The sequence below is a fragment of the Melanotaenia boesemani genome, chromosome 13 (assembly GCF_017639745.1).
Source record: "Melanotaenia boesemani isolate fMelBoe1 chromosome 13, fMelBoe1.pri, whole genome shotgun sequence".
Classification (NCBI taxonomy): domain Eukaryota; kingdom Metazoa; phylum Chordata; class Actinopteri; order Atheriniformes; family Melanotaeniidae; genus Melanotaenia; species Melanotaenia boesemani.
The window spans coordinates 12,981,169-12,998,083 of record NC_055694.1 but is presented as its reverse complement, the minus strand read 5'-3'; the positions used below and the strand labels follow the sequence as shown (position 1 = coordinate 12,998,083).

At 39.4% G+C, this 16,915-nt stretch overlaps 1 protein-coding gene across 1 annotated transcript in view; it reads left to right on the top strand.

Moving 5' to 3' along the window:
• Nucleotides 1–8,738, top strand: part of b4galt5 (UDP-Gal:betaGlcNAc beta 1,4- galactosyltransferase, polypeptide 5) — a 29,697-nt gene extending 20,959 nt beyond the window's left edge. The window contains exons 2-9 of the mRNA XM_042004012.1: nucleotides 2–121; nucleotides 353–466; nucleotides 869–996; nucleotides 2,283–2,399; nucleotides 2,585–2,772; nucleotides 2,863–2,985; nucleotides 3,452–3,553; nucleotides 4,089–8,738. Coding sequence (XP_041859946.1) covers nucleotides 2–121; nucleotides 353–466; nucleotides 869–996; nucleotides 2,283–2,399; nucleotides 2,585–2,772; nucleotides 2,863–2,985; nucleotides 3,452–3,553; nucleotides 4,089–4,236 — 1,040 coding nt within the window. The 3' untranslated portion in view covers nucleotides 4,237–8,738. The remainder of the gene's footprint in view (nucleotide 1; nucleotides 122–352; nucleotides 467–868; nucleotides 997–2,282; nucleotides 2,400–2,584; nucleotides 2,773–2,862; nucleotides 2,986–3,451; nucleotides 3,554–4,088) is intronic.
• The last annotated feature ends 8,177 nt before the right edge of the window (nucleotides 8,739–16,915 follow it).

The following is a 16,915-nucleotide window of genomic DNA, read 5'->3' as shown; positions in this document are numbered from 1 at the left end:
GTGAATGAATATGTGTTCATGGTCCAAGCCAGAGGCATCCAGATCAGGGAGAATGTGAAGAACATTGGAGCTCAAGTTCTGGAGCAAGTGGTTAGAGGAGCTTACAGCGTAAATGGAACCGGTAAATACACTTTATGCTTGTACATGCTTGAGCATGAATGCAGTTCTAAGTTAGAAGTTGCTAAGTGAAAAGAGATGGTAATGGTTCAAGATTTGTTTTTCATTCATGCATGTCTTTATAGTGTTCAAGTGGAAAGATATGTATACTGATACAGATCTATTCAGCTAGATTCAACAAGAAGTTAGCAAAGGAAAATAAATCTCATGTCTCTGCTTGTGCATGTCATTTCAGATTATTCTTATGAATTCAACTTCAGCGAGAGTGATGCTCCTCCTACCGCATACCTCCCTGAGGGCTTCACATACTTCCCCTCACAGGTTTGCCCCGAGAGACTGCCCTCCATGAGTGAGTACACCATTAAGGTTGCAGTTTAAACCTTTAGTTGTAATGCTTTGCTTAGATCATGACTCATGATCATTTAATGTAGGCGAATTAAGTACCCACTAAGAAAATGTTGCCATTCTCATTGTGTCCAAGCATATTTGTTCTAGTAATGAGTACTTAAATAGTTTAAAGCACATGTTTTGTTTCAACCTTGATTGATAAAGCATTGAATATGTTAACCCAGGCAATTTATGCTTGATTGCTCAACCGTTGCAGACTTTGACATTTCCTCCTTCAGATCGCTTTGATCTTTGACACATGGATCACTTTCTCTTTCCTCCACATTCCCATGACATCATCTACCGTTTACAATCTCTGACTTTTCTTTCTCCCACTCTCCTTTTTTTTGCCCTCCTCACTTAGAGGGCAGGTTGAAGGTCAACATGAGTGAAGTATCTCTGGAAGAGGTGGAAAGATCCATACTGGAGCAAGAGCTCAGCACTGCCCCCGGTGGCTTTTGGAAACCCAAAGATTGTTTACCTCGCTGGAAGGTGAGTGGGATGTGGGACTGTTAAAAGGACTGTGCACTGATAAGCATGCAGACTTTACGGAGGAACAGCAAGTGCGTGATTGCTTCGTTTGGCCAAAAGAGGTTATTAAAGAGGTCTGGAAGACATTGGAATGATATTTAAATAGGACTTCCCACCTCAAAGAAGAATTATGAATGTATGATAGTAATTTTTCTTGTCAAGCCCGTACAGAATCTATGCTCCTCTTGCCACTCATTTAAGTTTAACTGATCACACTCTCATATAAAACCATGCCTATTCAACTGTTTGCATATTATTGACTCAATTTTGTACAGTATGTTTAAGCTGTATTTCTACGAAATGCACTGAGTTTGTGGTTGGGCGTTTTCTGTAAAAAAATAAAATAATAAAAGTGAAGATTATAATCATAAACATTGTTTCTAGTGTGATACATTTGGTGCACAACACTATAAAGTGATGGTGCTGCTCTGAGGATCATAGTAACCACTTGTTTGGTGTTTTAAATGTGTGTTGACTCAACTGTATGACTGCAGTTTGGAGACAGCTTTTTTTTAGTATAATTTAACTATTCTACTTTATATTAAAAGGTCTTTATGTTTTGCCCTCTACATTTATTTTTCTCTGAGAGTAAGATAAGTTACAGAAGCAACTTTCTAATATAACAAATGGTATGTAATAGTGGTTTTTTGTTGTTACTGTTGTTGTTTTTAGTGATTCATCGCCATATTATCAAATTGATAAAATGAAAAGAATAATCTGTATGATGCTGTTAGAGCCTTTCCTGATTATTCTGGGATGGAAGAAATATCATGTTTTCTCTGCACTTTTGAGACACATTTCTGAACGAACCTGCACTACATATACGTGACTTATCTGTTTTTTTTGTCTTCCATCTATCTGTCTCAAGAGACTGAGTTTGTTCTCTGAATCTTTTAGCTGCTTATTGTTTTCTTTTCGTTCCCATAGCACTGCCACTGTTGTTCTTTTTGTTTTGTATGAAAGAATAGCCACCATTTTATTTGCCATTCCACTGGGAAAAATGAATGACTCTCATATTTAGTGCCTCAGTGCTGCTGTGATTGATGGTGGTCAGATCTCATTGGGTGATGGGTGACGTTTATGGTAATAGCTGTTACTGGGTAATGCTGCTGTCATTTTCCCATTTAACCACTTCTAAGAGATCATAAAAGAACATCTGCTTTGAATAAACAGTAAGCCTATTACTATACTTATATCTGCATTTAATTTAACATATTTTTGTATTTTCCTATGTTTCTTGTCCCTAGGTGGCAATCCTAGTTCCATTTAGGAACAGACACGAACACTTGCCCATCCTCCTGAGACACCTGGTGCCAGTACTGCAGAAGCAGAAACTCCAGTTTGCCTTTTATGTCATAGAGCAGGTATGCACACAAACAACTATTTCCAGAAACCCCCCCCCCCCCCCCCCCCCCCCCCCCCCCCCATACTCCCCCCCCCCCCCCAACATTTAATTTCATAAATACCATCACAGGTACATCACAAGGTAACAGCAAGAACAGCAACCTACGAAATAAGGAAAATCAAAGTATGTTTTTTTTCTACATAGACGGGTACAGAGCCATTTAATCGAGCCATGTTGTTTAATGTGGGCTACAAGGCGGCTATGAAAGACCTGGACTGGGACTGTCTGATTTTCCATGATGTGGACCACCTCATGGAGAACGACAGGAACTACTACGGCTGTACAGGCATGCCACGACATTTTGCGGTCAAACTCGACAAGTACTCCTACATGTGAGTCCCCATTCTGTCTTTCTGTCAAGAATTAGCAGTAAAGGTTTTCTTACTGAAAATGACTGCGATATGTGCAACTGTCCCTCCAAGGCTTCCATATAATGAGTTCTTTGGTGGTGTCAGTGGCCTGACGGTGAAGCAGTTCGAAAAGATTAATGGATTTCCTAATGCATTCTGGGGCTGGGGAGGAGAGGACGATGACCTCTGGAACAGGTAAGGGGAGCACACACACACACACACACACACACAGCCAGTGGTCTGCCTGACAGAGCTGCAGCACGAGGCTGACTGCATTGTTGACTTTAGGCGTACTCACGAGATGAGTTAGGCCAGTTGGCACATAGCAGGCTTTTGTATTTAGTTTTTTTTTTTTTTCCCTCCATTTGCCATTGCCTCACAGCATTCCACCCCCCCCCCCCCCACCCCCCTACACAGCTCCCAGGCAGCTGCACCCATACAGGTCTCTCAATATATTCCCCACACTAACTGACTTCCTTCTGCATTTGTTTCCGCCTGTAATATGGAGTCCCCTTTGTATGCAGTTTCTGTGATTGCAAGTGAAAGCATTTTATTAACAGCTTGTAATATGAGAGAACTTCTTTTATATAAACAAGTGCAATACCTCCTGTTCCTAATTCTATACACAGTGTATTAAAAAACATTAAATATATTTGTGCAGGGTGCAGTTTGCCAATTACACAGTAAGTCGACCTCATGGAGAACAGGGACGCTACATGTCAATTCCACATCACCATCGCGGGGAAGTGCAGTTCCTGGGAAGGTCAGTGTACATGTATGCACAGCTCATTCACACAGACAAGAACACACCCACAAGCCTTGGGTCAAAAGAGAGAGCTGATAATTGCAACAAGGCTTAGACTCATGTGATGTAAGCCAGTCACATGAAAAGTGGTGGTGACTTTGAGAGAATTTCAACTCTTAAAGACTTTGCATGTGATGTGCTTGCTATGCTTCAGAGCTGAATTCTTAAGTGACTTAAAACAGCCCCAGGAATGAATGTTTCTTTGATTTATGTATGATTTGGTAGAAAAAAAATCCCACTAGTAGTTACTACAAACTGACTTTTAACAGTAAATGTTACATATTTATGTCAATTTATTGTGAACAGTAACAACAATCTCATGATGAATCACCCCATGGAAATAAATATACAATTGAGCTCCTGCTTTCTTAAAAACAAACTAACACTCTTCAAGTTGGGATCAAAAGTTGCTCCCTCATGTTGTTTGCCAATGCTCAAGTGCTTTGAATTCTTTGCCTTCTCTCCTCTTCTAATTGATTATTTGTACTTCCAGGTATAGTCTACTACGTCACTCAAAAGAGAGACAGAAAGTGGATGGTCTTAACAATCTAAACTACTCCCCCCTAATCTCCAGAAGGCGTCTCTACACCAACATCACAGTCAGCTTGAGCAGAAAGCTTGCACCTGTAGCTGACTACTGACGTAGGCAGAGCTGGACTGCAAAACACCTGGGAATCAAAGTCCTCTAGGACATCAGCCATATCTCACCAGTTGCAGCACTGCTTTACACTTTTTAGTTGACAGTGTTTTGTTGTTTTGAATTTTTTTCTTTCTTTTTTTTGTCTATTTGTATGCACCAAAAGAAGAAAACAGAAATGGAGACTCAAATTAATATCCTTGATAAATCATAAAAGAAAATGGGGATAAATGCTGCACTTGTGTGCCACAGTTCATCACTCTTTTCATCTGGTCGTATCTACACTTTAGTCTCCGCATGCCTTTTGCACCATTTTGGCCTTCAGCACACATTCACTGAGTCTGCTTCTTTTTCTGTCTTCATGTTGCGCCACCTTGATTTTTGTGCTTGACTAAAAATAGGCTAGGACACAAATGCGCATTCAAGTGCACACGCATGCACACACACGCAAACAAGAGTATAACTTACACTTGCTTACATGGTCCAGAAGCTTTGTTTTGTTTGTTTTTTTGTTCTTTCTCTTGCACTTCTTATTTCATAAATGCAGTAGATCTGTGAAAACATGCATGCACACACGCGCACACACCACACAACTTCGATCGCGTGAACTCTTGCAGCTGGTTCTGCAATTAGATATGCCAAATCTACAAGTGAAGGTAGTAAGAACAGAGGATATATTGTATGTAAAGTAGTTTATTCTAAGTTCAGAGAATATGGATTCCTTGATCATCTCTTTATCTGTAATTTATCCTTTGAACATACCATTCCAAGTCTGTGATGTTTGTGTTTGCATAGTTGCATTGAATGTTCTGGCTGCCTGCAAGTGGCTGTATGTTGGAGTGCAATGCTCATCCTGTTAGCAATAAGCTGTAATATCAGACAGCATAAATTAGCCCTGACTTCCTTACTGTACAGATGCAATAGCATGGGTGCTAGCATGCCCTTATTGGACAACAGAGAAAGAGTCACTGCATATGCAAACTTCACATTCAGCTCCACTTTGCCTAAGCAAACACGCCACCCTTTTCCGAACTCGTGTGTCTGCGTGCATGTCTGTGTGCAAGTGAGGGTGAGCTATGCAAATGGCCTGCATGCATCTCCTCGTCAGAGCAAAGTTATCGGGGTGACCCACAAGAGTCGCCGTTTCTGAAACTCTGACAGACCTCACTTAGCGTGCAGCGCGCAAATCCAGGCCAGAGAAAATGAGAAAATAGTTGTAGATGTATTTTTAGATCCCACATCCTTAATGTTTACTCACCTTCATTTTTACAGAAGAGATTTGGAGGTAGAGAATACTTGATTGCTGTCACTGTCACTGGTGTTTACAGAAGCTTTTGCTTTATTTTTCAGACTGTGTAGTACTTGTTTTACTGTTAGCCTGCCCTCCATCCACGGTGCCCTGATGATCTCTTCAACAACCCAGCTTTGGCTGCCTTTGTTCCATTTTTTTCTTTTTTCCCCTTCCTTTTTTTCTAAATTGACACTTCTCTGTTTCTGTAAAGAAAAGCAGATGTAAATGCTTATTTACTTTGGGTAAAAACCACTGATTAGCTTTTTGAACTTGTGGCCAGACTACAGCTTGTGAGTTTCTTTTTGCAGATCAAACATTGAGTTATTGATCTGTTTAGAGTTTTTATTTTTTTGTTTTTTGTTTTTTTTTTCTCTCCAGTGGCATGCAGCCTAACACTGTGCATTGACACCGGCTTCTCTGGTCATATATAGCAGCTTTCTCCAATGTGTGTGTTTGACAGTGTTGATTTATGGGTCAAATATCCCAATACTGTAAATGTAATTCATTTTTAAGATATCATACAGACATAGTCTCCTCACTGTCTGTCCTCTAGTCATGCAGCTACTTCATTTCACACAAATCGCCTTGTATGCATTTTTTAAGAAGTATCTTTTGGGAGACATGCGGTTGATTGACCAACTGTTGTGTTCCCACAATTCAAATAAGAAATAAAGAGGCTGGACCTCACTATTTATTTTGACAGATTAATTTCCTTAATATTTCAGTTTTTATTTTTCCTGAGGTGATGTGATGATAGAAAGCGACATATGGTAGGCTGTGTTAGATGCACTGAAAGACAGTTGTGTGTATTTTTGTGGGATTGTGAGGTTCAGGTCTGTGTAAATGGGGCTGTTCCATTTCATTCAGATGCTAATTTCCTCTTGGGATGTGACACAAATAGCTGGGATGAATGAATTGGAATGGTACCTGTATTGTAGCCTGGTGTTAAATTAAATTAATCTTATGAATAGACATGTTGGAGGAGGCCATTTTGTGTGACAACCACAGGAAATGCAAGACACAGAGTTAGGAAATGCTAGTGGCCACTGTCCTTCACTGATCACCTCCATTATACTAAATGATAATCAATGGTGCTGACCTTCCAGATCTCCCAGAAGGGACCTCCTCTACATGCTTACTGGAGCCGATTTTTACACCACAGAGGCTGATATCAACAGGCAAAACATCCTTTAGACTTTTATGGCTCTTTCATTTTATGTCATCGTTACATTCATAAAGCTGAGTAGATATTCAGAGTTATAGGATCCATAGATTAGTAAGCCTGCTGCCTTTTCATCCTGCCAGGCAAAGCTAATTCATGTATATTGATGTACAGCTCCAGTTCATTGCAAAAAGCATGTGTTTACCCCCTAGCCAGTTACTCAGGAGGTGCCCAGTGGAAGTCATGGACAGTAGCAGCAATCGTGTTAAGTTTTGTTTTCCATGTGTGTTTGAGTGAAATGGCTAAACCTTACAGAGGTCTAACCATCCTCCATCTATATTTTCAAGTCCTTGCATTTTCTTTTTCCAAGCACTGATAAGAACATGACTTAGGTGTGAACAACTGGCAGGTTTTCTTTCTTGTTGTTGACATGACACACTGTATATTGACTTTTTATTTTTAATCATTAAATTGCTTTACATTAAAAGCTAGTTGGACTTATAGCAAAAGCCAAATGGTTTTAGTGTGAGTGTTCAGGGGAAGATTTAGACTATGGGTGACCCCTCGATATAAAGACTTCCTCTGGATGATCTAAATGCTCTCAGAGTCTAAATGGGCTTTATACTTAACAATATACAATAAGCAACCTCATCAGCCATGATCGCACTTAAATAAATGCTGTTTTTTGTGACGAATAGACAGTTTTGGCCACTAGATAATTAACGGACAAATTTGTCAGCGTGCTCCTACTTTTATTTAAACTGGTAAATAGTTTTATTCCGTCTGTGATAAGAGCATGCTGGCAAGTCTTGCTCCTGTTATATATATATATATGTATATATATATATATATATATATATATATATATATATATATATATATATATATATATATATATATATACAGTAATGTACATGGTCTCTGTCCAGACCAAGACTGCTGCTCACTGAAAAAGGCTTCATCGTATCAAAGTTTCACCTGTCCTGATCTGTTCTGCGCCAGTTTAAATGAAGGGACCATTCTTTGGGCATCTGACAAAACTGGCAGCCTTAAAGCTTCCTAAGTTATTGCAGTGTTTTGTTTTTCTTTTTGTTTGTTTTTTAAATTGATTTTCTCTCTTTTTTCACTCAAGTTTTTATTTTTTTTATAAGCAAAAATATTTAAATAGAAGAAAAAAGTGCATATCAAGATATGATCATTGTAAATATTGTTGTTGTGTGTAGTGTTTTAGAAGTTCTATAAGGTCTTAAATCACTACAGATGCTAGCATAAAGAACAAGGCTTCAGGAACGGGGTCGGCTCGGGGTTTTTCTTGTGCCATTTACGTGCTAGTGGAGCTTACACAGTGACATCAATGTTTTTACATCACTGCTTCCAAGCACAAATTTTTCTTTTTTGTTTTTTCTTTGTTGTATTTTTTATTTTTTTAGATATTCTTATTCCATCAAATTTTAAAAATCCTCTCGTCTCAAAGGTCTTCTGCATTCTGCAGGCTTCCCCCGTACTCAGTGTGCCGTGACAGAAGAAGAGACACATCACAGCAGAAGAAGACATCAATTTAATTTTCAGATGAAGTTAGGTGCCCTTCTTTCAGCGTGACGATGTCTCTTTGTGCATGACGGCAACTGGGGTAAGGTGGAGGTCACAAGAAACCGCTGCAGTATAGGAATCTTTCAGCCAACAAGAAAAAACATTAAAAAAAAAAAAAAAACAACTTACGCTTGCAATGCAAGGAAATACAGATCCCCAAACCAGCGACACAATCCACTTCAAAATCACACAAGATTTTTTTTTTTTTTGTATGAAAGTTAAATATTAAAACAAGAAGATACAGATATCTAAATTTAAAATATTTCTTTGATTGTGATTGTAAGGAGAGAAAGTCTCCTTGAATTGAAGCCATTCGAAGCCACTTGTCAAAACTTGATGTCAGCCTTATGTGGATCTGTTAGTGTATTGGCATATTATCTTTTGATTATTGAAATTTGTATGATGGAGATTTTCTTTTATACCATCATTGTTATTGTCAAAGTACACCAATAAAACGAAACTTTTAAAACTGAGGTCTTTCTGCATGTGGGTTTATTCTGTCTGTGCTGGGGTGTGCCTTCGGTTTCCTGGAACCAGTGTGTCGTCAAAGTGTGGTCTGTAAATTCTTCTTAAATGTTGCTGCGGTTACACCAACACTGCTGCACAGAGTGTGAACATGCAAATGCAGAGCTGGTTTCTGTAAAGACAAATTTAGCTTCCTTTATAAGCAGAGCATGAACTAACCATATTTAAACTCATGAGCTGCTAGTTATGGCTCAGTCACAGTAGGAATATTAGAATATAATTTCAAACCATACATTTTGCTGGAGCACTGTAATAGAAGGTGATGGTAGTGTGGAAAATGCAAAGCTTAAATCTACTATGGGCTTTTTGGTGCCCTCTAAATGTATCTGTGTTAGCCCCTCTAATCAATTTACCTTAGCAGACTAAATGCTTACACACTTACAGAGGGGGTATACACTATTGGCAGAGATATAAATAACATCACATCCCTTCCTAAACACTTATCCATGAACAGAGGTTTTTTTGTTTGTGTTGTTGGCTCAGACACCAGGCCCGTGGCTCTTGTGATCCCATGTAACTAATAAAATTCCAGTATCTTGGGACCAGATTCTTCTGATTTAGTGAACTCCATTTAACTTCCCCATTCCCCACTCGAGCCTCACTACTACTCTGACAGATCCTGAGACAAAGATGGTATTGTTCAGATTTTGAGGCCCCGAATAGAAAATAAAACAAAGTGAGATGCTTTTTACCAGAGCTCACTTAGAATTCATTGAATCAGAACAGCTCTAGCCCTGTGGCATTTAGCACATTAGATGTGCATCTCCCTCCGGTTAACGGAAGTGACAGCTGTTGATTTAATTATGCTTTCAGAAGAGGAAATGCTAAATGGCGGGGATGGACATCTACACAAGACTTAAGTATATTAAACAGAGTTTGTGCATCATTTCCCACATTGGTCTAGTCAACAAAACATAAGGAAAACTATGACTAATTGCTATGATGCATCATATTTAAAAATTTGCACAATTGCCTGCATTTGCATTTGCAAAAGACACACCTGTCTGTCGCCTGCTATGTAACAGTAGATGCAGTGTTTTTGAGGAAGAGAGGCTTGGCAGAAACACAGAAGCCTGGCCGGTGCAGCCACATCTTAATGCAGTCTGGGAAACACAAGGCTTTGGTATGCTAACACCGGTGTCACTTAGCTGCCAGATGCACACAGAGGCCAGTTCTTAAGATCTCAAGAGTTCCCTTGGCATGTGTACACAACAGTCGCCAGCACACACACACACACACATGCGCGCATCCGTTATGAATCATCCACATGCATCTCTTGAGTGTTGTGCCACTCAAAGGCTTTGATGTCATGTGGGGGCCTTTGTGCACTTCTCCCTACAGGGTGTCTTAAACTGGAATCTGCATCAGAAAGTAGCTGAATAACTGAATTTCTTGCTTTCAGTGGTGCAGAATGGTGTCACAGTCTTTATCACATCCTCTGTGCTACGGCCTTTGTGTATGAAGGCATCCTCTAAACACAAGCCCAGCAAAGGGAAGTAATTTCAGAGACATGTCCTTAAGGTTCCCGCATGTTTAAGCTTTTAGAGTTTCCTCTATGGTGATGCATAGATGTTTGTGAACCTTTTAGAATTGTTTAAAAGAAGCTAAATAAAATCACCGTAAATACAAAAAGACAAAATGATTCATTTAATTTAACTTGTTGAGGGAGCTTCCTGTCTGGGATCTTCGTATGTTTCTTAGCAAGAATTGTCTTCTTCAGATCTTTCCACAGAATTTTTTTTTTTTTTTTTTTTTGGATGAAGGTTGCTGCTTTGTCTTGACTCGACCATTAAAAAGATTTTTATTAAAGCATCCTGGAGTGATTTGTGCTTTCTGTTATGCTGCATGACCCACTTCCTCTCAACAGACAGATAACTTGACATTTTTCTTTAGCTTTTGTAAGTTTGATTTATATTTCATCAGAGATGGTGTTGCCATCCTGGCCCTTTTTGCAGCAAACAGCCCAAACCATGGTACCACTGTTTTATTTCACTGATAAAGTTTCTCCTGTGCAATGCAGTGCAAACAGGTAGCAATTTTCCTATTGAAGAAAAGCAGCTTTCACAATTGTTGATTAATATTCCCATGATAGTGGTCTGATAAAGAGAGGCCTTTTGTTACTTGGAAATTACTCTGGGTTTCTTTGTGACCTTTCAGACTATTACACATTCTGTGTCTGACTGTAGCTGGTAGAGTCCAAACACTTTGGAGTTGGTTTTATAACCTTTTCCAGCCTAAAGAGAGCCAATTAATCTATTTCTGACTTTGAGAAATCTCTTTTGTTTAGGCTTTGATGCTTTTCTAAATACATTTTATGTACTTTGATCGATTGCCATGAAATAAAATTGTCTACTCGGTACTGCATGAATGTCGCCATACTGACTGAAAACATCTGACTCTAATCCTATACATCTACATGCATGGTCTATGAGCCTGTCACAGAAATTTGATATTTCTTAATGTGTCACTGATCAAATGCAGAAAATATTATCTAATTTGTTTAACTTGATTCTATTGTCCTACTTTGATTGCTTTGTGACAATATAATGAATAATGTTTATGTAAGATCAGCCCTATCTAAGAAGGGCTGATTTAGAAAAAATTATTCATGCTTTCATTTCATTATGCTTGGACTACTGTAACCCTCTGCATGTCAGCATTGGCCATTCAGATCTTAACCATCCGCAGCTTTTCCAGAATGCAGCAGTTTCCCAAACGGGACAAAGAAACGTAAGCACATAACGCCGGTGCTTTCTTCACTTCACTGGCTTCTGGTTAGGTACAGGATTGATTTTAAGATTATTTTATTTGTTTTTAAGTCTCTGAATGGACTGGCCCCAGAATATTTACTTGACCTGGCATCAACCCTCCAGAGCCCTTAGGTCAGCTGATCAGATGGTCCTAGACATTCTACAATCCCTCATAAAAAGCAGAGATCAAGCCTTTGCAGGCTGTGGGACGCACTGCCCCTCTCTGTGCAGGCTGTGAATAGCCTCTTCATTTTTAAAACGTGTCTTAAGACCCACTTAATCACCCTGACCTATGGCTGAGCAGAGTCACCTCTACCAGATCTTTATCTGTTTTATTTAAATGTTTTTTTCTTTTTATTGTATTGCTTTTATTGTTTCTTATTTTTGATGATTTCCTTTACTGTAAAACACTTTTGTTGGCCATATGCTTTAAATGTCCTATATAAATAAAGATTACATTGACAGTGACATGTAAAAATAAAGATTATTCTAAAACAAATTTCCTAATTTCTCAGCCTCCACTGAATTGGATATACTGTATATGCCGACATAGTGAATACAAGGACTCATGCTCTCATGTCTGGTTAAATCAGATGTTTGAGTAATAGAGAACAACAGTGCCTTGGGGGTATACGTGTGACCATGCAAAAAATAAAATAAAATAAAATGATGGTCAGCAGCCAGACCATCATTCTGCTTGCCACCATGCTGGACAGGACACGTTTAAAACAAATAAACAATAAACATATATATATATATATATATATATATATATATATATATATATATATATTTACAGCAACCTGCTCCTCTTTGATGCATTTTAATCCCCCCCCAGGCTGCTGCGTCTTCTCTGGGTCACCAGCAGGACAATCCTTTGTGTAGTGCTGCTTCCCAAGGGATAGCAGAGAATCAAGCTGCTGTCAGGCCATGGGGTTCGATCTTACTCTGCTGCTGCTTGCCCTGTTTTAGCTGACTTTGTTTGTGTGTCTTAGCAGGAATGTATTTTCACAAGCTACAGTTGTGGTTTTCCTGTCAGGATACAAGGCACACAACTGCGGAATGGAGAGGCTGTAAACACATCTATCATCACCTCCCACATTATTCATCTTCCTTGACACGGTTGTGCTTTCTGTCTCAATGTCCAACTTTCACACCACTGTCTGCAATGCTCATGTCACATCCCTGTCTATCAGTCTGAATATTCCTCCTCAGCAAGCCTGGCTCATTCTTTCAACTTGCCTTGTACTCAAATGGCTGCCACAGCCCTGTGCTGCAGTGTACGTTTGATGTTATATCAGTTCTGTTTCTGCTGGATTGGACCTCTTCTGCCTTATGCTCGTGTTCACTATACCATCATTCATCTGATTTTCTTTTTTACCCCTCAGCTCTGTGTCCCCATGTTGCATGGCAATATTTGCATTTGCCTGTGACCTCCACCATCTCCATCCTCTTTGTATTTTCCCTCCGGCACTTATTTTTTTCATGTAAGGCCTCTGGCTTCCATTTCACTAAATTTGCTTCATCCTGTTCTGGTTACTGTGAAATGTTGTCTTTAAAAACTATGTGCTGATGCTGTACAGAAGACCTGCTGATGGAGTTTCAGGCCTGCGTGATCAGCAAAATTTTACAGCTCAGCTTCATTCATTGTCATTAAGTCTCAGCTAAAGGCTCTCTCTGTGAAAGCTTCACAAAACCACACTCTTCATTCAGTGCAGTGCATTCAGTGAACTATAAACTAAAGGAGTGACATGAATCAGAAATATGTCCAGTCTGCATGTTATGGATACAAAGTAGAATAAGTTTACAGTCAGGCAGAAGGTACAATATAAAATATGATTGGTGTAGGTTTGCAAATGGTTTATTGCATTGCAGTCATATATATTCAACCTTTCAGTACCACTTTAACATTGTAACATCAGTATCAGCAAAGCTTAACATCACAAACCACATGGTTCTCACTTTAGGAAACTACAGCAGCAGCATGTGCACCATAATGTCTGGATAATCACAGAGGATGTGAGACAAGATGAACTCATTCAAGTAGTTAAATAATTCAATTTAAAACCATCCCCAGCTGATTCAAATTAAAAGAATCTTAATAAAACTTACATCAAGTTTTATTATATTCAATGTTAATCTATAAACAGGTTTAGACAATCTTGTATCCATCTAGCTTGTATGGGGTCTATCCCCCTTGTAGCAGAGATAAAGAAAATGCAAGTGAAGAAATGGGAAGTGAAAGTTGCTCTGAAGGCAGGTTAAGGAGAAGAAAGTAGAGGAACAGAAAGACAGGGAGAGGCTAAGCAATGCAGAAGAATGTCTGCCAGATCAACCAGGACTCCAGCTAGAGAAGCCATTTTCTTTTGTTAAACTAAGATCATATTTATTATCTTTGTCTTAAACCATGGGAATTTACACACACACACACACACAATCAATCTGAAAATTAAAGTCTGAACATTATAACATTTCAGAGACGAACGTTTTCATTTAATGAATTCTGCACTCAGCTTTTCAGTCTCGAATACCATTTAAATGCAGCCAGATGCTGTTTATTTTTCAGTTTTAGCTCAATTCCTCACTTTTTTCAACACGCTTGCTCTGAAATCCAGTTCCCGCCTCTCTATTGAGCGTTTGCCCCCCCTTTTCTGGCCTGTCCATCCCCAATGGTATGATCCAAGTCTGTCATTGGGCACGTAATGTGTCCATCAAACTTAAGTCCTACTCCAGCTGCTGAAGATTACTCTCCCGGTGAGAGTCTTGTGCACATTGTGCCCCTTCACAGACTGTACCCTGGGCACTTGCCCACATCGCCGATAGCACAAGACGTCCCTGCTACCGAGCAAGTCAACATACAGGCCCACCAACATGGTTTGTAGATATGGCCCAGAATTTCATGCTATGGCCTGTCTGTCAGTGATTATTATTGAACAATTACATTACAGTTTAATTGTTTCATTATATATTCAAATATCAAAAAACCCAAAAAGCTGCTAAATTTATAAACACCATCCATCCATCCATCCATCCATCTTCTGCCACTTATCCGGAGTCGGGTCGCGGGGGCAGCTGCCTAAGTAGGGAAACCAAGACTTCCCTCTCCCCGGCCACATTCACCAGCTCATCCAGGGGGATCCCAGGCCAGCCGCAAGATGTAGTCTGTCCAGCGTGTCCTGGGTCTTCCCCGGGGCCTCTTTCTAGTGGGACGTGCCCAGAACACCTCACCAGGGAGGCGTCCAGGAGGCATCCTGAACAGAAGCCTGAGCCACCTCATCTGGCTCCTCTCGATGTGGAGGAGCAGCGACTCTACTCTGAGCCCCTCCCAGATCACCAAGCTTCTCACCCTGTCTCTAAGGGAGAGCCCGGCCACCCTGAGGAGAAAACTCAAATTTATAAACACTTAATATTTAATCCTGTTTAAACACAACAACCATCCCCTGCTCAGTCATGATCAATATGGCGGACGCATTGGTCGTATCTCAGCTGAAGATGTCAAAGTCTTGGCTGAAGAAGGCCTGTTTCCACAGTCGAGGCCACAAAACTTCCAGAAAAGATATATGTCTGCATCCTTGTTCACCATTTACCCTGCAGTTGGGTACTCTTAGAAGTCATTGATTAGGTTTAGGAAAGTAGTAGACTGATACCTTTTGACAGCTGACATAAGAAAATGGTTTAACAAAAACATGAAGAAAGATGCATGTGTCAAGTGTCATGCTGCAAGAATCAACCACTTCCAGCAGTTTGGATGATTACAGCTACTGGATCGAGACCTAGCAAAATCGCATCTGCTGCCACAATCCCAGGTGTGCAGCCCTCCTCGTCCTCTATGTTTGGAGGCATCGTCTTCTGCTGGATTAAACCCAGCCTGACAAATTCTTACTAAGTGTATTGAGTTTTCAAATCAAATCAAATCAAACTTTATTTATAAAGCGCTTTTCATGCTGAAGGCAACACAAAGTGCTATACATGATAAAAAAAAAGCAATTCATGCTTATTAAAAATAAAACAAGCCTTTATACACATCAAAATATATTACTGCTATTTTTATTTATTATAATTATTTTTGGATTGAGGTTTTTGTCAGCTGCAGATGGTCCCTTAATGTTTTACAGTGTTGAAATAAGTTGCACAATATTAAACAAGATCATTTTGGTAGAGCTCTAGTAACCTATTTTCTAAAATGAAATTACCTGTACAGGTTAGTTCCTAAGCCTTACTCCACGCTTCCTCGTTGACCGGGTGTAGAAGTTTGTTGAGTGATAAGAGCATAATGAACACATCTGCGCTGAGCATCTGTGTTCGGTGTGAAATGTGATACGTGGTACTAAACATATCTCTCATAACATCACTGTTTAGGTTCTTAACTGATCTCAGCTTCAGACTTTCAATCATTTAATTATAAAGTCTGATTACTGGTTGAGAATACTAGACTGACTTTGCTGTTCATGAATGAAATGTTACATTTTCTGTTATATCTGTTGGTCATAGCTGACATAGGCTGCATGTTGGCTAAAGGCTGGTACACACATAAGGATTTTCTAAATTTTTTATCTGTTCGAGACCTTACACATGAAGATAAAAAATCAGGCATTTAACAGTTTGGATCGTACTGTGTGTGGTGTGTTCAGATTATCTCAGCACAGAACAATGCACACATAGCGATTCTGTCCTTCAACCGATCGAGACTCTAGTCCTCTGAGCCAGAAATCTTGTGTGATCAAACATGATTGAACAAAAATGAAGAAGAAGAAACATAGCAACAACCAGAAAAACAAAGAAGAAGAACCATGGCAACAACCAAAAAACACAACACCCAGCATAGCAGAGGACATATATAATGAAGAAATGTTGGTGGTGACTATTAACAGAAAAATCCAGAACTGAAAAAAATACAAAAAACAAAAACAGACTGGAGACAGCATGAACACAGACTTTATATCCTTCCTTTTTCCCCAGTCAGCTCGCTCTCTGATTGGCTAATTCCGTTCCACATCACAATCCACATAGTTACAACTCAGGAGTCATCGGTTTTCCAAACACATGTTAAGATTTTTGGTTGTAAATATTGAAAATGTTCAATACTTCCGATAGTCGACCACAACCCATTTCAGAGGGGTCTTAACACTCCTCAGACAAATAATAATTTTATAGGAAAATCTTACAAGACTTAAGATCATCTGGCATTTGCCGTTCTTGTTCGGAAAGGAACAAAAACAGCCTAAAAATCTTTATGTGTGAACCTTGTTTAAGTGTTGCAAAAGTTTTTTTGTTTTTTGTTTTGTTTTGTTTTGTTTGTTTTTAAAAAGTAGAGGAAATGCTTTAATGGTATTCTATACCAAATCTGCTATGGGTCAGCTGTATT